General features: G+C 35.8%; 1 protein-coding gene across 1 annotated transcript in view; it reads left to right on the top strand.

The window, feature by feature from the left end:
- LOC145684090 (succinate dehydrogenase [ubiquinone] flavoprotein subunit, mitochondrial-like) overlaps positions 1-23,297 on the top strand; it is a 109,197-nt gene that overhangs the window by 19,169 nt on the left and 66,731 nt on the right. The window contains exons 3-6 of the mRNA XM_081755975.1: positions 575-792; positions 15,814-15,914; positions 20,744-20,837; positions 22,581-22,776. Of these exons, the coding sequence (XP_081612101.1) occupies positions 575-792; positions 15,814-15,914; positions 20,744-20,837; positions 22,581-22,776 (609 nt within the window). The remainder of the gene's footprint in view (positions 1-574; positions 793-15,813; positions 15,915-20,743; positions 20,838-22,580; positions 22,777-23,297) is intronic.

Raw genomic sequence — 23,297 nt, forward strand, 5'->3', positions numbered from 1 at the left:
CCCAGAAATCTAATCCTAACCCTAGTGACGGGCTAACATTGCCATAGATGCCGAAAGCCCAGAAATCTAATTCATAATCCTAGTGACAGACTAATATTGCCATAGATGCCGAATGTCCAGAAATCTAAATCCTAATCCTAATCAATTGTACTTTGTTAATTTACGTTGAAGTAAATGTGGTTTATTTATTTGTGGTATTGTATTACAAAAATAAATACTCTGGTTTAAAGATAAAGTGTACTGCATATTAATTGTTGTTATTCTCATGCAGTAAGTTTGTTCCCTTGATTTTAAATATTTTAAAATGTATGTTTTAGGATATTTCGAAGTTCGCATAATTTTAATTTTTCGTGCCTATCCGCACTTTGAATATTAAAAAGAGTTCGTTTTAATATATAATTATAGTGCTTATTTATCCATTGAATATTGCTTAAGGGTATCAAAACCCTGAACCCCTTCCGTACGCCACGTTAACCATCGAACTTAAGCAACAGATACCACTAGTAGAGTGTATCATGTTACGTTGTAAGAGGGAGTGAGATTGGAATCATGTATGCATTGACTATTTTTACAGCCTTTTCCGGGCTATCCACTTGTTGATCATAAGTACGACGCTGTTGTAGTGGGGGCTGGAGGAGCAGGCCTTCGAGCAGCCTTTGGACTCGTAAAAGAAGGATTCAAGACAGCTGTAGTGACAAAACTCTTTCCAACTCGTTCTCATACAATCGCTGCCCAAGGAGGCATAAATGCTGCATTGGCTAACATGGAAGAAGACCACTGGACATACCACATGTAAGTAAATGGTAAACCTATCAACAGAGGAGGATATTCATATATCTAGTTGATTTTTGTTTAATTTATATAGGTTAACTTTCAAAAATCCGGTCATCAACAATCCGGTATCATTGATTTCAAAGCACATTTTCAACTTTAGGGCGTTTGCGCACCACTGTTTCCTGGAGGCGACATTTGTGTTCCGACGGCGCTGTTGTTCAATATCAATTGTCAAGTCTTGCTTGCACCTGATAACAGGCATTCCTGCCCATTTCTTCTCATTTTATTATTCATTTGCTAAATTTTCTTTCTTTAAAGGACTGTAGTACAAGTTATTTTCTATTAAACATATACAGCACATATAACCATCCACGATTCGACACTCGGAAATCCGGAACTCATCAGATTCAGAGTTGCTGGATTTTTGAATGTCAATCTGTGTTGTTTTCCGTGTGTTATTGTTCTCTGTTAATGATGATATTGTTAAGTTTAAGTTTTACTTTAAGAATTAAGGACACGCAATATTTTTTGGAAAATGTAGTGGCTCAGAAAAGATATAGTTTTGTATAATTCCAATAGCATATTTCTGTATTTGAGAAAATTCAGCATTTTTTAAAGAAACAATATGATAATGGTCCCATGCCGTAAGCGTCAGTGTACCACCGATGGGCTACTAGCGACATCTGGTCAAAAATTTGCAGCGCTGCTGCGACGATCCGCGGTAGCCCCACTTCCGTTTTGAAAATTATACCACCAGCAGCAGAAACGCCAGTGAACCACAAAATTATTCCCCCAAAATATGTTAAATCGCCTATATGCGTGATTTCTTTACAATAAGGTGAGCCTAAAAATCACTAAAGAACGTACGCAGGGGTGGGCGAGAACCATCAGCCTTATGATTACTAGCTTTGTGTTCTTCCGACTTCGCTACGGAGGCGAAGAAGGAAACCTCGCTTGTACAGAGGTAAATCGTTGACTTTTTTTTAAAATTTAGCCAATCAGAGTCCTTCTTTATCCATTTGGAATAATATAAAATGTGTTCGCCATATATTTTTATAACAAAATGACAAGTGTCTATTTATTTTATTTCATAGTTCTCCCATATTCACTTTTTAATGATCGGCGACAAATTCATCTAAATCTAAATCTAAATCATCATCAACTTAGGGAAAGGAAGATATTTAAAAATGATCAAAAAATGACCGATACTAGTGTGGAATCCATATCTTTCTGTGTCGCTGAGATGAACAGTGATACTTCCGATGCAGTTCAAACCAAATTCAGCCCCGTAACTTGGGGAGGATATATATATAGTAGCGGATCCAAGGGGGGATATAGGAGCTATAGCCCCCTCCTTGACGCTCAGGTATACACTGGATAAAATGGACTTCAATCCTGCTTTACACTGGATAAAACGGCAAAATATGGTTTAGCCCCTCCCTTGATCATATCCTGGATCCGCCCCTGTATATATATATATATATATATATATATATATATATATATATATATATATATATATATATGATCGAAAATGACCGATATTAATGTCGAATCCATAGTTCGGGGTCGTTGAGATCAGAGCCCTGCAAACCCAGGCCCGACCCGAATGGATCTGAATTCTGTGCCCGGCTTGACCCGGCCCGAATCTCGAGCCGGGCTCTAACCGGGCCGGGTACATTTCGGGCCGAGCCGGGCCGGGCACAAATCGGGCCGAGCCGGGCCGGCCCGACTCGGCTCGAACACTGTGAAAGACGGATCGGAAACTAATGTTGGCAGCCTGTGTTAATCGTAATGTGTTTGGCATGGGCGGCGATTAGGGGGGGCAAAGGGGGCAGTTGCCCCCGCACTTTTTTTAAGTAACCAATTAATGTATATAGTTTCATTTGGAAATGTAACGATTTTGTATGTGTTACTGATTAATAGGAAAAAATGCTGCCATATAATATTTGCTGTTGCGTGAATACGTATTGGTTGTCTTCCCGTGGAGTAAAGAAAGCTACAGTAATTGCGTTTTAATCGCCACAGAAAATAACCCCAAAAAATAACCTATTGGAGCACAATTTCAGCATACTTTCATTTCTTCTTACAAGGGCTCGATATGTTAGTGAGCCGCTTTGAAGCTAATCGAAAGAACATTATGCAAAAAAGTAGGGTCTATTTCACAAGTTATTCTTTAATTGCACAAAAATTGACAGTTCCTAAAATGTCTTTTCTTCTTTCTAAAGTAAGGAATATCGATTAAAAAGAGCGTGATAAGAAACAACTTCTACCTTTTCCATTGTTTTGTAGTGTAATATACGAGTGAAGTGTTGTGTTTAAGGATGTACGAGTGTATATACAATAAAATTTAGTAAATTGAACATAATTCTAGGTTTTAAGTTTATTTTGTATAACTGAAGTGTGGATTGTAAGTATTGTTGTGTTTTGATGTGTTCCAAGAAAGTGAAATCAGCACCTAATGGCAACGAACATATTTCAAGAAGTTGCAAAAGCAAATATTTCTTTAAATGTCGTAGCATATGCTTGTAGTATTTACTGTCTTTCATTTTCTAAGAGTAATAACATACATTTAATAGCATGTGTGGAATTAAATATTAAGTTTTTCATTACTCCTCAGTTTCAATATAACTTTTGCAAAACGAGCATCATTATTCATTACTATGATTAATGTTATCCTTTCTATTTATTTGTTTTGCAAATTTATTAAATAATCTGATCACACAATTTTCCAGACAGAATTTAAAGATGTTCATGAGCAAGGAATCAAATCTCTTCTTACACTTTCGCTGTTTAAGAGTACAAAGGGCTAGTATCTACTTGCGTTGTTGTTCTCAATTTTCTTAATAAACTATTATATACGATATACGGTATTTTAACTGAAAATATAGTATCCTATTAGTTATACAACCTTTCGTCAAACAAAATGTTAGAAACAACCAGGAAAACTAACATTTATATACAAATATTCAGATCACGTCTTGCCCCCTCACTTTTAACATCCAACCGCCGCCACTGGTGTTTGGGAAATTAACTCTTTATTCAAGACTGTAAAGTACTGTACTTCTAGTACTCTTATTACTACTACTACTGCTACTGCTATTATTATTATTATTATTATTATTATTATTATTATTATTATTATTATTATTATTATTATTATTATTATTATTATTATTACTACTTCTACTACTACAACTGCTACGAACGTCAGAGTTGACATGTCTGGTGGTACATACTTTACAATCTAAGTACAGAAAAAATCGAAGAAATACTAGTTATTATGGCCAGTCTGCGTAGTCTGGCCAGTAGAATGCATTCACATCTGGTGCTAGAGGTCGTCGGATCGATCCCTCCTCGTGTTATGTGAGCTTTGTTGTGGACAAAAATCGTGAGCGTGGGAGTTTTTGGATTAGACCGTTTTCGCCCACTGTCTTCATTCCACCAATTCACCCATCATCATTCATACGTCTTGAGCCGTAATTGCCTAAAGAACATATGAGAAAGTCAAGTCCTTGACCTACTAATTAGAATTTGTTCCGCTACATTAGACCACGGAGGCCGAAACCATGAACTGGCGTGTTCATAAGATTAGCGCAATTTGTAGTAATGTTCAATTAGCACGGCAGATTCCAAATCATATTACATGTTCCTGTATTCTTTATAATTCGATGCTACAATAATAATAACAAAAAACAATGATCAAATAAATCACCCAGACCCCAGGATCGATGAAGTGTTCCTGGAACGGTGCGTAACAAGTAAATAACAGAGCTATATGACGGAATGCGAGGCAGTAAATCAAAACAAAATCCACACATATCATTGTTGATCAAAAAATACCTCAAAAGTCCCCTGAATGAAAAATGTATAGATATCAGCTATCAAAAATGCCTCTTAACATCACATATAATAGAAGGGATAGTTGATATTAAGAAAATGAAAATATAAGGTTTCCTAAGAAACCAATAGTGCAAAATGAACATCGCTTTACTGTATGTCCTTGTACGCATCGAATAGCACGGAAACAGATTCAACAGTTTCAGGCTTTAGAGCATTTCTCCGTTCATGAGTACTAAAATCTCTTTCAGTAGACGCACTAGAAGCAGGCCCGTAGCCAGCCTCCAAATTTAGGGGGGGCTAAATGTAAATTAGGGTGGGCACACACAGAGAGAGACACAGACATTATACAATATATATATATATATAATGTCTGTCTCTGTATGTGATGATGAATAAATTCTTATGCTCTTAAAACTAAAACTACAGCGTGAAGGAATTATTATTAAAATTCTCCCCTATAGCGTTAGTACAACTGTACCTGAAAGCTAGAATACTATGTGTCTCCTTTTTATTTTATTTGTTATGGCAACAAAATATTTCTTCCGTTTTCTCATCTTCAAGGAAATAAAAAAAATATTTGTTAAAAAAATAGTTGGCCGAACGAACCAATCATTAAAATTTCCAAAGAATTAGTACAGGAAATACGTTTATTAATGTTTGATGACTGAAAAAATATTTATGAAACTTGAAAACATCTAGAGAGTAATGAGATTTAATACTATCTTCAAAGAGATTCTACAGAGAAGGGTCTCAGAATCTAAAATCAATATTTTGAAATACATGTGGCCTAAACAAATATATGCATATTGGAAAAGTAAAAATTAACATTTTACCTGTATTATTATTTACATCTCCTTAGATATGAAACTTTATACTTCTTTAAATATCACGCGCTTTATTTTACACTTGTACTTCTAAACATTTTTTGATCTTTTTTATGGTGATGTTCGAAAGAAATAATGATATGTTTATGGGTTTTTGCTATCTACAAATTTATAAATTTCATAAGATTAGGAAACACAAACACAACACACATATATACACTCCTCATGTTGGCACACTATAATAGAAACAAATTGTACATTTGAACAATCACTAACAACACTATCACAGTATAAGTCTCCTTGTTTTGAATGCTGCCAATCTTAAAACAATTGTGTCCAGATCGAGGTTTCTGGTGATGTCCTTGTAGCTCAGCAAAACAAGATCGGCACGGTGCAGTTAATGTACAACTCCTTTTGAAAAAATGCCCTAACAAAGAAGGAATTCCTCTCACCTGAAGTAGTTCTATATAAAGGTTGACCGGCTTCAGGGCAGAAATTTAGTAAAGAAAATATTCAAATTTATAAACGTATAATTCCTAATTGCTTTCTTTTTAGTAACTGAAAAAATACTTTTTGCATAACAGCTGTGAGTTCCATTTTATCACAACACATCGTGAGTTCCATTTTATATAACGCCGTGGACTCCGTAGCCAGGTCACGCGGACCCCTGGGGTCCGTGGACTCCAGTTTGAGAACCACTGTTCTAGACTCTTTGGAACATACTATCAACAATCATTTAGGATGATTGCTACTAAAGTCATGTTTAAGTAAAAATAATCTGTTATGATCTGGTACTCGAGCATTCAAATAAGAAATAACTCCAAAAAAGTTCCCTGTTCTAGCGAAGTTACCTTCTTTCTCGAAACGAAATTGATAAGAGAAGTAACAGTTCATTAAATTTTCTTTGTATAGTACAATTCATATCAAAGTATACATGAAATTCTTCTTTACATTGTACAAATAAGAATTTGAGATCAGTTGTTCTCGTAGGACTAAAATGTTTAAGTTAAGGACTAATTATTTAAAGAGCTATTTACTTATTTCTATTGAAGATATCTCTTCTTCAAAATGAAACTACATTAACAAATTGTTACTTTTGTGGGCTACCCCGTAGCCTCATGGGTACAGCGCTCGCCTTCGGGACCGTACTGGGAGTCCTCGGATTCAAACCGATAGTGATTTGGATGTTACTTTAAGCTATAGGTCCCGTTTCTTTATAGCCTCCCTGCTGAAGAGAGACGCTAAACTCCCCAACGCACCCTGTTTTAAGTCAAAGGTGAAATTTCAAATTTATAAAGCATTATACATATTATCATCTAATAAGGTTCAATTTTTAATTGAACATTCTGTTTTTGCTATAAGTGCAACTACTACCTCCGTTTAGTCCGCTGCATTTTTTATTTACATACCAGAAGATTGCAAGATATTTATTTACAAAATAGTAACTTTGCATGATTAGGCTTACGTCTAATGATCTGCTTGAACATTTGATTCTGGCACCAAAAATTGGCAACAATTATTAAATTATTTTAATAGAAGTATCTAATTATTTACCCCAGATAAAGATTAAGTGAATCGAACTTATGTTTAATTTAAAGATATATTATTCTAAGTTATTTAACAAATAGTCAAGTTGCTGCTACTCTACAATTCTCATTCTTCAAGTGAACTTCTGTGCATCTTCAGAAATCAGCATCGACCAACTTTCAATTACAACCATGTTCAACTCACAACACAACAAGAGTAAATACAATTCAGAAAAGGAAACTTTTCTTACTCCGTTATCACGTGACATAAAACGTAGTCAAAATCCCCCACTCCTCTCTCTCTCCATGTCCAATATACACAAAACAAACCCATACACCTGTGTGATTATTAGAGCGAAGCAGTTGCGACCCCCTGTTGAGGGATGCTGTCTTTTCAATCTCTCACATATTAACCGAAAGCCAATGACTCACAGCAAAAGGATGTTTCTCCTGCAGCGAAGGTTGTTTGCACATGGAGCATTATATATATATATATATATATATATATATATATATATATATATATATATATATATATATATATATATATATATATATATATAACAGACTCACCCTCAAATAAATATTAGCAATTCAAAGAAGCGTAGGGCATAAATAGGCCAATACTTTAAATGAGGATAATAAAAGTAAATTTGAATACATTTGGAAATACAATTTCTTCCAACATTTCAGTCAGTGTTCGAATTAAACTTTCGAACGAGAGGGGGATGCTTATGTATTGTTGCTGTAAATGTAGAAGGCGAAAATTTATGTTACTTCTGTGATACGAGCCGGACATAAATTTTTACCGAAGGGGAATTTCCCCGGCATCCCTCGTTAATTCGAGCTATGATTTTAGTTAGGGGGGCTGCAAAAAATTTAGGGGGGGTGAGCCCGCCCTAGCCCCCCGTAACTACGGGCCTGACTAGAAGCAGGGATGACGAGATACTGACGCGTTAATTTACACAATTTTGGTAATGTTTGTTCTTGTTGCTTCCACCACTGCAGTATATCTAGTTCTCTTACACATGATGACATGTTGAGGTAGATGTCTACTTCATCATCAAATTCACCAGAGACTGAATGTCTATCTTCCCAATCCATTAGTTTATTCTTCTTGGTAGGTAGTTTCAAGTTATGCCAACTAGCCTAAAGGAGACGATGGTGAGAAATAAATGAAATAGTGAAGTAAATAAAGTGGAAAGAAACATGAGAACGCCGCGAACCCCCCACACGGTGTTTGTCCACCACAAAGTTCACTTGGCGAGAGCTCGGATCAAACCAGGGACCCCATACACCAGAGGTGAACGCTCAACCGCTGAGCCACCGTTCCAGGAACACCTAATCGACCCTGGCGATTTGGTGATTTATTTGATCATTATATGTTGTTATATTTGTAGCATCATACTATAAACAATACATGAACATGTAACACCATTCGATATTTGCCTTGCTAATTGAACATTACTACAAATTGCACTGATCTTATGAGCACGCCAGTTTATGGTTTTGCCCTCCGTGGTCCAATGGTAGCGTACCAAATTCTACTTACTAGGTCAAGTACTTGACTTTACCATACGTTCTTTAGGTAACTACGGCTCAGGATGAATGGATGATGATGGGATGAATTGGTGGAAAGAAAACAGTGGGAGGAAGCGGGACCACCCCAGAAACTCCCATGCACACGATGTTTGTCCACAACAAAGCTCACATAGCATGAGCAGGGATTGATCCGACGACCTCTAGCACCAGATGTGAGTGTTTTTCCTATTGAGCCACTATTCTCCCTCGTAGATCAAGCATCGGTTCACATTCTACGCAGACCGGCCATAATAACTAGCATTTCTCAATTTTATTCTGTACTTAGAAGGTAAATTCGGTACCATCAGACATGTCAACTCTGACGCGAAGTCGTAGCACTTGTAGTAGTATTAGCAGTGGTCGTAGTAGTAATAGTAGAAGTAGTAATAGTAGTAGTAGAAGTAGTAATAGTAATAGTATTACCAGTACATCACAGTCTTGAATAAAGAGTCAGTTTCCCAAACACATTACGATTAACATAGGCTGACAGTAAGACCGCACAAACACGGCAAAAATAGAGGTAGTGGAGGACATTAAAAAAACAAATAGGCTGACAACATTAGTTTCCGAACCGTCTTTCAGACTATCGGGCCGGTTCGGCCCGATTCGGCCCGAAATGTGCCCGGCCCGGTTAGGGCCCGGTCCAGTTTGATATTACTTGAAACGGGTCGGGCCGGGTCGGGCCGGGCCGGGCCGGGCACCGGGCCGAATCGGGCGCGCACGGCCCGTGCAGGGCTCTGCAAGTTGAGATGAACAGTGGCACTTCCAATGCCGTTTAAATCCAAGTTCAATTCCACAACTTGGGGGAAGGAAGGTGAAAATATATAAAAGTGGTCGAAAATGACCGATATTAGTGTGGAATCCATAGTTTTTGGTGTCTCTGAGGTGGACAGTGACACTTCCGATGCCGTTTAAATCCCAATTCAGCCTACAATAGTAATATTTAATTTTTATTTTTCATTTTTAATTATATTTTCTTTGTTTCTATCGATTTGAGAGCGCTTCGGTAATAGTAAAAAGTGACTGACTAACGGAACATATTACTAATTTTTCTTATTTTAACCTCGCGAAGCGGGTAATAGACGCTAGTATAAAATAAAACAAAAAGATACACATACGTATATACATGTTGGTGTAGCGATGAAAATGAAACTGTAAATCATATGAGATTTCAATATTTCAATGTTCACCATTCACACAAAAGCGAAAAGTAGGGGAGACCGGGGACAATTGTAATGCAGGCCAATTGTAACATTGGCCATTACTTGTACAAATGAGTTGAGTTGAGTTGATTTTAGTTTAGCGTCCCGTTCAGCAGCGAGGCTATATGAGACGTGGACCTACTGATTAACGTGGAATCCGAACCACATGATACTTGTACAAATGAGTTTCGAAACATCGTTTGAACTTGTCAGTGAGAAGAAAAAAAAAGTGTCGTTAGTAAAGTGTGAAAGACTGGAGCAGGAGAAACGTGATTTTTACAGATGTAAGTAAATTTTTAACTGGCTTGTATTTATTTTCTGTTGATAGACATGCGTTTACTGTAAACAAATACCCTGTGCATGTGTAATTTATGTTCTTTCCTTGACAATGTGGATATTGTGTTTGATGCTTTGACTCAATGTAATTATGAGAAATCAATTTTATCACTGACCGTTGAACGGGTACAAATGTAACATGATGACCGGGGAAGATTGTAACACGTTACAATCGTCCCAGACAAAGTTGAACGGAATCATTAAAATAAACTAGATATGACCGAAAATAATAAAATTGATGTAATTAATACAACAATGTATGTATTAAGTATGCTTTTCTGGGGCCACAAGTACATAGGTGGCCTCAACCCCCAAAAAATCCTTGGCGGCCTTAGTGTATGGTTACTATAGGGAAAGAAAAGACTTTCATCCCATATTTCATTATGGAGCCTACCCAAACTACTTTATGCTCCCTCACAAACGTTTGTGGCTGGTTGGGGATCACTGCTTTTCGATGTTGTATCAGAATAGGCTAATGTTTCAGTATGTTCCTTCCTTGTCATGTCTTTACATAGCATATAAGTTTTTAAAAATTCATTTGTCAAATGGGTTCCCTTTCTGATTCATCAGAAATAATCAACAATGTAACTTTTCACTTGTTTTATTTAATCTCTCTCGCACAGTAGCGCATTCTCTGTTCGCGTCGTTGTGTGAGGGATGTGTATAGGGGTTACAAATGCAATGTGGGTGTCTATTAGTAGAATATCATTAGGACTTGAAACAGTGATATAACAATAGGGTAGGCAGGGTAGGCATTGCCTAGGGGCGCAGTGCGCTTGGGTACATTAGGAGGTATGAGGGAGCCACTACGGATTTTGCGTAGGGACACCAAACGCCATTGCTACGTCACTGACTTTTTATATTACGTCATATTTTAATCTTGGCTTGCTTGTCCATATTTAAGTTAGTCCAAAGAAAAGTTATTTGGAGCTAATGTGGCATGGTACCGCTAACAAGTAACTCATCATTGATGCATTTTATTGACGCGTGGAAATTGTATATTTTTAAATAGGTCTAATTTTAAATTTGAGGATGTAGTCTATACTCTTAGTTTGTTGTCCCCATCCCTTGTTAAACCTATCAGTATTATTATTATTAGTATCAGTATTATTTAACCATATATATATATATATATATATCTTGTTTTGCCATGCCATATATATTGTACTTTCCATCAAAAACATCATGTTACAATTGTCCCAAAGGCCTGTTACAATTGACCAGGGCACGGGGTCGTTTGTAACAAGACAGATGCTGTCGTAAAATGCTTCGTAACTTTCTATATTAGAAATTGTCATGTATGAAAAAAAAATTGAAAGGAACAACAAAGCTTCACTTAAGATATTGTATAATGTGCAGACTTATTAGGGCATAAACATTGTGAGGAAAAAAATAAAATGTAAAATTTGTTATAATTGACCCTGGTGTCCCCTACTCATTTCTTATAAAAGAGAATGAGTTCCTATATTCAACTGTACACTATAACCGTATAACATGATAAACTCTAATCAAAAGTGATAATTTAGGTAAAAAAAAAATTGATTTTTTTGCCAATTTAATATCAATAAAGGGGAACAAGATGGATTATCTAAATTTACAGGAGGATATATTTGGGTTCTGGAGAATATTTAAAGAATTTTGCTTTTTGACAATTCCCAAATTTAAGAGGAGGTCCTATGTACCCTTCCCAAAATTATGAGGTTGGTATCAATATACTCATGTCTTATGAAAGGGATTGGACTCCTTAACTCACCCATATAACCAGATATAGTAATAAACCCTTACCAAACAGAATAAAATAGGTAAACAACCTCCAAAGTCTACAATTTTTGTAATTTTTTAATCATGAAGGGGAACAAGATGGACCGCCCAAACTTCCAGAAGTACATAGGGCCTACACTGGTTCTTTACTACCGAATCAAATTTTTAAACTTGGGATTTCTTTAAAAAATTAGGATGTAGTTCTATGTACCTCTCAAAATTTAGTAGGTGGACCACTGTACCTCAGCCAAAATCAAGAGGGCATTGATCTCTATGACGTCATACTACACGATTAGGTCTTGTGGCGTCTCTCAGCCAACTAGAGACGGACATACAGCTAGAAAAAAAATAATAATTGCAATTGAAGAATTGCGTATTTTTCATGACTTTTATTATGCGTTTAAAAGTATTTCTTTTGTATTTAGCTTTTATACATACCGACTACAAAGATGCTTTCATTATATGACAAGGGAAGTTCCGAATATTGTATGTGAGCTGAAGAATTATGGTAAAATCTAGGATGTACTAAGTATTTAATTTATTAATTAGGATAATCATTAAGTCAATGTTGCTAGTGTATATAGTGTGGTACAATAACGCACTGGCAAACTTTAGGAAGTGATAGTAGACATGAAATTAAGCAAAAAAAAAAAAAAAAAAAGTGAACATGAGTGGCAATCGGCACGTTTTCTCATGAGAAACGTTGAAAAAACGACGAAGGCGCTGATACAATGCCGAATATCTCATGAGAGCGGCAGGACAAAAGATTACTCAGAAAGTTGCACCCGACAAATGCAATGACATACAGATGGAATGAAGTTATCGACGCGTGATGGGGATGCCCACAGATGGAGAATACGTGTGTGAATTATCTATTTGAGATTCCCCTGTCGAGGCAACTGCTCCGCTCTCATCATCCGAGATGGAGTGGGTCGGTGGGTCAAGTTTTCTGGGTGGGTCAATGGGTCGTGGGCCAGCAGCATGTGACCCACCGTGACCCACTGCGAACCACCACCCACCGTGACCCACTGCGAACCACCGACTCAGTCTGACCTACCGACTCACTCTGCTTACTGCATTGTAGACAGTGTCTTCTGAAGACTGGTAAATTTGTCTGCGTTTTACTTTCAAGACCTTCATTTCCCTTCCTTTTTTATTTGTTTCTCTCTAAGTGAAAAAACAACTTCAGGCACTTTTGGATTTGATATTTGTAATTGTAACAATAGCAATAGGACTTATACTACTACTTGGCTTTCGAGGTCTGTCAGTTTTTAGAGGAGCTAACTACTGGGAAAATACATATTTGAATCACTGTAATGTATAAATTATTATATAAAAAATTGAATGTAACTATGTGTGCCTGATCATCACGGCCAAATTGCAAAGTCAAGTGAAATTACTTTTGGTATATAGTTAGGCCTTAATCCGAACTGGGATGTTGTATTGCTCTCATTATAATACATATTCTAAAGAGGTAGTGAGGATCCGAATTTTTGTGGGGAAAAAATGAGTATATCGCAAGCCGTTAAACTTACGGAGCAAAATTCAGTGTATTAATTCTTTATTGAAAATAACCAGAATGAGCCTTAGCATTTTTGAAAAATTCTCCTTTATGGGGGGGGGGGCACTTTCTATGTATGGAAAATTAGAAGAGAGATGGTTTGTAAAAATGATCAAAAACGATCGATATTAGTTAAGAAGAAAAAATTCAGAAACAAAAAATACAGTGTTTCGCTTCATATATCTATTCCTTTCTACTATAATAATTGCTGAAGCTTATGTTTATTATATGGAGCGCTTACAGCACAGGGCAATCAATCCATAAAGTTGTGAGAAAAATAGACATAAAATTTGTACTGTAAGCTTAAGTACACGGAAATTTTAAGCTTGGATGGTATGCATAATTATATGGAAAATTTTACACTTTTTTCCTTTACGTTGGTCTACTTACCTTGATTTGGGACTTTCAAATGTCATCCCTTTTTCTACAGAAAAGTATCGATAATTCAACAAGGAAATGATTATACCTCTGAACACTTCTCTGGAACCTCGTTCCCTTTTGCCATCTAGGAGGGAGGGAACTTGGTAATGGCATAAAACCCTCATGTTAATTACAAAAATTAAATTTATAAACAAATAAGAAATCATCAGTTTATCAGGCTTTAATTGATAATTTATTCACAAGATTCCCTATCGAAGGCGTGTAGATGAAGTTTCTGTTCTCTATGAGTTCACATTGCCAACTGACAGTCGATATGGAAAAGATGTATGGTGATAGAGAGGTTATACTTCTTGCTGAGTATTTCAAAACTGACCGACAAAAATCGTTATCAGACTCAAGTCTAACAAGCAGATTGTCGATGAGGAGTTGCAGAATTGGGTAGGAGTATTATCAATTTCCACGACAGAGTGCGAACGGGGATTTCCCCTTATGAATTTACAGATGACTGATATTAGAAATAGACTAAGTGCTCAAACATTGTCTCACTTGTTCATCAATGTTAATGGTCCACCGCTAGACAAGCTCAAAGTAGACGAGCTAGTTATTCCTTTGCTGAAGGATGGACATCATTCCGCTGCTGATGATTTACCATGAAAAAGTTCTGGAGGCCAACAGGAAATAAACCCGATTTCAGATTTGTTTTAAGGTGGAAAATTACGAGTTATGGAAAATGTGTACTTGTGTTACTAATGGTTTATCTGTGTTATTCAACTTTGTACCTAATTTTTATTAAGTCTCTTCTTTCCTTTTTATAAACTAGAAGGTAAACTACTTTGAATAAATATTCATAATAATTGCAGTTAAGCATATTTGTAACTTAAATTTAACGTGGTGTTTTAGTGATTACACAAATTACAATTATGAACATACTTTATGGAGATGCTCTTACAGACGGTACCCGAGCACCTTTATACGCTATGAAAAACGGATTTTTCAAGTCTTTTGGAGAAAAATACTGTGAACTGAGAAATCATAACCTTTTCCAGATTGTACAGAATTATTTTCCTGCGAATAGAAGTTTCTTTTGGAATGCGTTGAGAAATTAACACTCGCAAGAATACTCTCTTAGTACAAGTATATTTTAGGCACACACTAATTTTCCCCCACCTCGAAGTGCTTCAATTTCCATACTGACAAACACTTTACCATTTTATATCGTAAAGTTCAGTTCCACCGTTATTGTAACAGAGTGGTGCTTGAGCGATTAACCGTAGAAATTCAAACTCCGATTAGTGACAATTGAACAGTCTTGTTTCATTAGAAGTGTAAACTCTTTAGTCAGTAGAAGAGGCCGTGGATCATATGTTAGAGTTGATGACGAGATTTTGGTGAGTCAGAGTAGGTCACAGTGGATGAGAGTGGTTTATGGTGGGTGATGGGTAAGAGTGGGTCATGGTGTGTGGTGGGTCAGAGTGGATCACGGTGGGTCGCGGGTCATGGTGGGTCATGGTGGCTGGTGGGTTAGTGGGTCGTGGGTCACGATGGGCGGTGGGTCGTGGGTCAAGTTTTCATTGACCCACGCCAACTCTACTCATCATCATTGCAATTGTCTGATTAAACTTTCTATGTAATCTTCAGACCCATCTGCGATAACTTTCTGTGTTCATGAGATATTCGTTATTATATGTCAACACCTTCGCCAGTTTTCAACGCCGGTCTGTGAAAACGATGCAGGTTGGAACCCATGCTCATTGGACATTTTTAAAAATTTAATTTTATGTTTATTATCATTTGTATACTACACACACACACACACACACACACACACACACACACACACACACACACACACACTATGTATATATAACTTGTTTCTAGCTAATCTGAATAATTTCCAAATAACATTTTTAGCGCAAACTTTTTTTGATACCAATTAAAAGCATTATGCAAGGTATTCCTATTTATAGTTGAATTAGTTGCCTGTCCTCGCCTTGTTTCAAAACTCTTAACCGTTTTGTGCGCAGGTATGATACAGTGAAAGGCTCCGACTGGCTTGGAGATCAAGATGCTATTCATTATATGACAAGGGAGGGTCCTAATGTTGTATGTGAGCTGGAGAATTATGGTAAGAATCTAGGAAATATTACACATTTAATTAATCAATAATGGGTAAACAGCATATCAATGATATTAGAATCACGCACGTGGGACTTATAATATTATAATATTAATACTTTCATTAGTCCACACATGGTAACTCTTGAATAGAAGTGAATTCTTAAATTCTTTTCGAAAAATTAGTTAGAACTATTATGTAGGTGTAGCATCATTTGCGACTGTAGAGAAAATTTCTTTTCAAGTGCGTCAATTGCAATTTGAAGATTATCTGTAAACATACCTAAGATAGACGCGTCATTTGCGACCATGTGGAACTATTAAGTTCAGTTCGATTCCATTTGATTCATTATGAATCCATCTTAGTTCGATGCATTTTTTTCTGCAATGAGAATTAAAAGTTAACTTTACATGGAGTTAAAATATTGAACACGAAAAATTGTTTTCCTCTTGATCCACTATAATATACAACGCATAGTAGTTTATTGCTCAAGGAAAACACCCATTGTAGCATTAGTTCTGCAGTAAAAACTACTTTAATGAATTGTATACTATTGTGCAGTACCTGTAAAGTACTTTGAATGTAAGAACAAAAATTTAGATTTTATTTTGTTTCAAACGCTAGGCCTACTATACTTGTACGTCAACTCATAGGCAGTAAGTTTTCTGTGTTTTATTTGTCATTTTACTATCATTACCATTAACTAGAAAGTATAAAAATCTTTCCCTCTTGTGTGTTACTAACCAAAAAAAAAAGTAAATTTAATTCAAATGCAAAATTAATGTATATCTCATCTGTTAGGGAAAAGCTATTTAGAAAATCATACTACATTTATAGATACATTCTGATTAAATAATGTAGGAAGATATTCGACCAGCTACAAGCACATATTCATTGGCATTACTTAACAAATCAGAATTAAATATTTGTTGCTTAGAATTGCTATTTTGTAACATTTCTATTATGTATTATGTATGTAGTATGTATGTATTAAACGAAAAAATACATAATTCTTGATTTTAGGTCTAGTATCTGCATGTGTAATTTCCTAGAAATTGTACCGTTTTCTCATACTATTTGGAGATATTTGAATGGGGCCGTTGCTCTCCCTGCAACCGTTTTCTCACACAAAAGAAACAAACCGTATTCCTTAATTTTATATCTAGTATGCGTATATGCCGTTTCCTGCAAATCGTTCGTACCCTTTTTGAGATTTCGAGCTTTTTTGGAAATAGTTCGTGAGGGGCTTAGGCCTCTTCAAACCGTTTTTCCGCAGAAACCAAAAAATACAGGTAATTTTGTTTATGTATAGTATCTACCTTCAAAATTTCGTTCAAATCTGCGTGCATTTGCGCATGTTACATGTTAGTATAATTCCAGTTAACCACTGTTAGGCGACATAGTAAACATTCCTTGTTCACTGATAAAACACTTAAGGACATTTTTGAACATGTTAAACAATATTAATGTAATAAAGGTAGTAATTATTACAGACTGCAGCAGTAGATCGAGCTATTTAAAAAAAAGTGAGTAAGGGGAAATGTTTAAAATTATGGTGTAACCAGGGGCGGATCCAGGGGGGTGATCGGGGCAATCGCCTCCCCCCCCTTGAAGAGGAAACTTTCTTATTTTATATATATAAATAAAACCCATCTCAAAGTTTGGAGCCCTTAAAAGTAGCAGTATCACAACCCACCGCCCCCCCCCCAGAAGTCGGACCTGGATCCGCCCCTGGGTGTAACAAGCTGGACCATAATAACTTTCATAAAATAGACATGTAAGCATTTACTTATAAGTGTATTTAAGTTACAAAACAGAAAACACTGTCGCATAAAATAAATAAAAAAATAGTGTTACAGCAAAAGGTATAGGGGTCTAATGTTTTAGGTTATATATTAGCTCTGAGTTCGTTATATTAAAACTATGGAAATATTCTAAAAATAATTCATATGTACCAACTGTTCAAATGATAACACAAGAAATCAAATTTATTTGAATTACTTATTTTTCGTGGGTTTTCTGCATTCAACTTATTATTTTTATAGTTAATCTTCTTTATAAATGAACTTACATACATCCACTATGGCTTCTTCTAATAAGTTACTATATATAGAACTAACTAGAAGGAACAAGTTTCTACATGTTTGGCCACACACACACACACACACACACACACACAAATGATACCATACGATCAGTGTTACCAGACACGGCAAGCAAAATTACACACACCTTCCGTCAAAATTGCACAATTTTACACACAAGCTGGAAGACAGTGCACACAACATTACACAATACATAACTACCTATCTATATGTATATTATTTCTAATGACGTACATACCTATAAGTACAGTCATGTCCAAAATGATTGTCGCATATCTATAACAGGCTTGTTGTGCGAATATATTTGGATAATGATATCGCAAGGTACATTTAACACTCTTACTATGTGTATAATCGGCAGAGACATGTATGTGGTAAATTTCATGTTAAAAGACCTGTAAATAAGAACAATATAACGAAAAAAACTTTTCTTGTCCATTTAGCAACATTTTAATGTACTCATTCTAATTTTCGTATTTATAATTTTTTTATGAAATTTAGCACAAATATACATTTCCCGATTATACACATAGTAACAGTACTAGAAGTACCTTGCGAGTTTATTATCCAATTATATTCGCACAACATGACCGTTATAGATATGCGACAATCATTTTGGACATGAGTGTACATTGACCAGCCATTGTTCAGGGATTCAGCGCTTGATTTATTATTATTATTATTATTATTATTATTATTATTATTATTATTATTATTATTATTATTATTATTGTAAAACCGTCACCTTCCCGCTCATTGTCACTTTCATTTTACTTTCAACCTTGCGCGCCGACTACGTGCGTGCTCCAGGGCTCCGGCACCCACGGCGCACCCATAAGATTTTTAGCTTGAACCCGGGTTTGAACCAGATTCTCTTGCGTTTAAATCAGTCGTGTTACCGACTGAGCTAGGGCAGCCCCAATTTATCCTTATAGTACCGATATATTTACTTTCTCACAGCACAGGCCTTTATGACAATGTTCATAAAATATTTTAACTAAAAGTAAATCAATCAAACATCGAGACTTCCTTGAAAACATATACGCTAATATGACCCGCCACTGATATGCACCCACATAAATCTTGGAAAGTCTGCGCCATTGCTTTCAACCTGCTTAATGTTTTTAATTGGACATCGGCCACTCTGTCGTTCATCTGTTTGCAAAATGGCATTTTCTTCACAAGTGGTGAGAAGACAAGACTTCTTACCACCTCCGCCTCATGTTTTGGCGAACATTGAGGGTCAACATTCATTCACATTGCTTGCTTGAACAAAGCGTTTTTGCTTGGGGATGTCATGACACCCGCCTCTGAAAAACAAGAAGTGAGGTACCCAGGAAGCAAGATAGGTTTTATCATACTGTAGAGAAAATAACAAGAGATTAACAATAATAACAAACAACTTGTTGTTTTCTGTGTGGTTTTTATTGCGCTGGCCTGGAGTCAGGCGTTGGAGCTCGTAGTTTTTAGAAAGCAATTTTCAGAAAAAAAAATGGTGGAAATAATGAATATTTGAATGAAAGGTACTTCGTAAAAGTCATCAATGATCAAAATTTTTAATTGTGGCAAATTACACACAAAATGCACACAGATTGGCATTACACACAAAATGCACAAACAAGCCAAAATTGCACACATTTTGTGCAATTACACACATATTGGCAACGCTGCATACGATACAGACCATAGAAAATGATATCATAAAGATACAGACCGTTATCCTTAATAACATATACATATTTCTACAACTTATCGTTATAAAAGTTACTGTCCAAAAATGACATTTTGCAGATACTGCTATTCCGCTGTACACACTCAGTAAGTCTCTTGCTAAGATTACCCATTACTTTTTGTAGCATATCTGGGGGGAATTTTTGCAGAAAGAGAAAAGTGGCATAAAGAAGAAGAAAATTCTATCTTTGTAAAACATTGTGATAATTTTCTTTTTTTATACACTGAGAAAAAAATTGTATGTGGCGTGCGTAAAATCGTATATTACATTTATAAATCCTGTAGTTATTGGACTAAACGTACAGCAAACGTTTAACTGAAAACGCATGTTTTATAATACTTCCTGTATAAGTGTTCCATCTGTATATACTTTCCGTATGAAACAATATAGGCGGTCTGGATCTCACATACAAAAGGACGTATATAACATATAGCTGACGAAGGTAACATACATATATTTATGTAATATAAGGAAGACTGTTAAATATCAGACATCCTGGAACGGCATGATGTAACATCTAAGAGCAGGGCGCTCCCGCCAAGTGAACTTTGTGGTGGACAAACACCGTGTGCGTGGGTTTTCTCGGGGTTCTCCCGTTTCCTCCCACTTTCTTCATTCCACCATTTCATTCATTACTCATTATCACCGTCTCCTTTAGCCTAACCGGCATAACCGTGGGACGTAAAACTCAAAATTTCATTTTTCTAAGAGCAGGGCCTATGTAGCATACTGATAACGTATGCCCCGTATTGATATGTGTAGTAAGCATGGTGATTCCGTATATTTGTACAATATACCGCTGTCCGGAGAACGGATTTTTCTGTGTGTAACATTGTCTTACTTTGTGCAACACTATTTCTTGTTGTACTGTTGACTTAAATTCACAAATAAGTAAATGCTTTAATGTCTAATTTGTATTCTTACACCCAGAGAAATTTCATCAATTCTTCTAATGACGTTTCTAAAAAGATCCGATTAAAAAAAAAACTATTGTCTTAAAGGTCTGCCATTCAGCCGAACCCAAGATGGTAAAATATATCAGCGAGCTTTCGGAGGCCAGTCACTGAAGTTTGGTAAAGGTGGCCAGGCACACAGGTAACCAACTGGATTGGCTGATAACTTTTCTTAGCAGTTTTATTTATTTATTTATTTATTGGTAAAAAGTTCAAGTTAAACTTTCTAAACGTTAAGGCTCATTTACGATCATAAGAGTAGATATTAAGTCATACTTAAATGCTATCTTTATATTATAACCATGCCTGTAGTTTCATTATTGAGCATATATCAGCAAAGTGTAAAGAATCTATCTGAAAATTCTTGGATAATACATATTTCTTATCTTTAAAATTACATATGATATTTCAAAACTACATGCTCAGCAAAAATTGGAAATTAAAAAGGAAAGTTCAATTTGTGATTCAACTCAACATCTAACTGTTTAATTACAGTATGCTTGTCAATTAGTGAAAACCAAATTGACATACAACCAAACGTTCTCGATATAATCGCGAATATAAAGGATGACTCTGACTCTTAATTACATATATGATGTTTCAAAGACTGCGGTAAAGAAGCTAGCAACGTAACTTAAACATAAACACATTATTCTTATACCCTTACTTAGAAGAATTTTAATCTCTGTTCTCCATATCATGACTCACCAATGCACAATACAAATCGGTACATGCCTAGAGTCGAAGAGCAATGTTGTCACAAGCAGCTGAACAGACCCATACTGATATCCTGTGGAAATCTTCTGTGCTAGCTTCCCGTAGTTCGGCCAAATTGCGTATGTGATGTTGATACACTTTCTCCTTTAAAACACCCCATAAAAAGTCAGGTGGTATCAAATCGGGAGATCGAATTGGCAACTCTATAGATCCACGTCGACCGATTCAGCGGTTCGGTCATATTTCGTTCAGCCACTCTTCACTGGAATGGCATAGTGTGGCAGTGCTCTTATCTTGCGTCATCCCCACTCCCAGACTACACAGTGTTACCATATCGAAACTTTTTTGTCCAGAATTACAAATACTACAGTCAGTTACACATCATATACATAATTATGAGCCACCCTGTAGATACATGCATACATACATACTGGTTAAACTGAGTCAATGGTTTATATTTTACTGAAACAACATTGTAAAGTACCCAAAATCCTTACATGTATTTTGTAAATTTATTTTGTTTATTGTAAAACAAGGAAGTGATATTCAAACTGTTTAGGAAAATAAAAACAGATAACGTAGGCATCACACTACAATTATAGGAAGTTTTCCTATACGGAAATAACAAAGTAAGGCATTTCATAAGGAAACCTGAGCTAAGCTCTACGCTACAACCAGGAAGCACCTGAATCCCAGAAAGGGGTTGTGCTGGTTGAGGACGGAGAGTAGACTGGGGAGTTGGAATTAAGATCGCATAGTGAAAAGACATCGATTGGAGATTATCAAAGCTGAACTACCTGTGAGTATTACATCTATTTATGATGTTGGATAGTCATAATTGTCAAGTTTCTGTGCCATTACGATTTAGTAGATTTTTATAGTTAAAACCATTTCGAGTCTTGATAGCTTGCGGTGTGATGTCAAAAATATCCAAAAGAAATACACCGTGTTACAAATTTCAGATGAGCTACGCTCTGCCCCCAAGTATAAAAAGTTTCTAAGATACTAAATTATTCCAGTTAGAAATTTGTAGCACACGTTAATATTTTACCTGCGCACAACTATGCTTGAAATGTATTGTTTTTTATTTACTATCAACTATATAGCAATAAGTAAAATAAATTTAAAATATTTCTCTGATAATATAATTTTATTTTGTTTCTTGAAGATGCTGTGCTTGTGCTGACCGCACAGGTCACGCCTTATTACACACTTTGTATGGACAATCTTTACGCTATGACTGTCATTATTTCATCGAATTTTTTGCACTTGATTTACTAATGGGAGACGACTGCGATTGTCGGGGAGTGATTGCATACTGCTTGGAGGATGGTACTCTGCACAGATTTAATGCGAAACATACAGTATGTATCATTAATCATTGTTTAACTGTAGATGTATAAATGTATTTTTTAACAGTGAAACTCGCGTTTAACGGAATCTCATAGTATCGCATTTTTTCCAGTTGTGGATAGGTTTTCTCCTAATACTGGATTCATAGAATTTCTTCAATCTTCTCGTAATATTAGGTACTAACTAATAGATTCAACAAACTAAAGTAATTACACCATAAATAGTAGTGTTTATATTACTTCGACTTTACTATGCTAGCTCATTTTTTAACTATTATTTTATTATTAAACATATTGAACAGCTGAGAGTATGTTTTCAAAAGCTTGACAGTATAAATATAATAAAATGACATTAACACGAAATATTGCAGTTGAATAATAGTGATTAAACTTCATTTTCTTTTTGGTTTAGTTTGGTTTTATCTATTAGAAAAATAGGGAATTCGTTTTATTATTCAGGTCAATTTTTTTTTTTTTTTTTTTTTTTTGTCGTCGCGAATTCTTTCGAGGAATTTGAAGCTTAAAATATATAA

Source organism: Thermobia domestica, chromosome 4 (assembly GCF_964235325.1).
Source record: "Thermobia domestica chromosome 4, izTheDome1.hap1.1, whole genome shotgun sequence".
NCBI classification, from domain to species: domain Eukaryota; kingdom Metazoa; phylum Arthropoda; class Insecta; order Zygentoma; family Lepismatidae; genus Thermobia; species Thermobia domestica.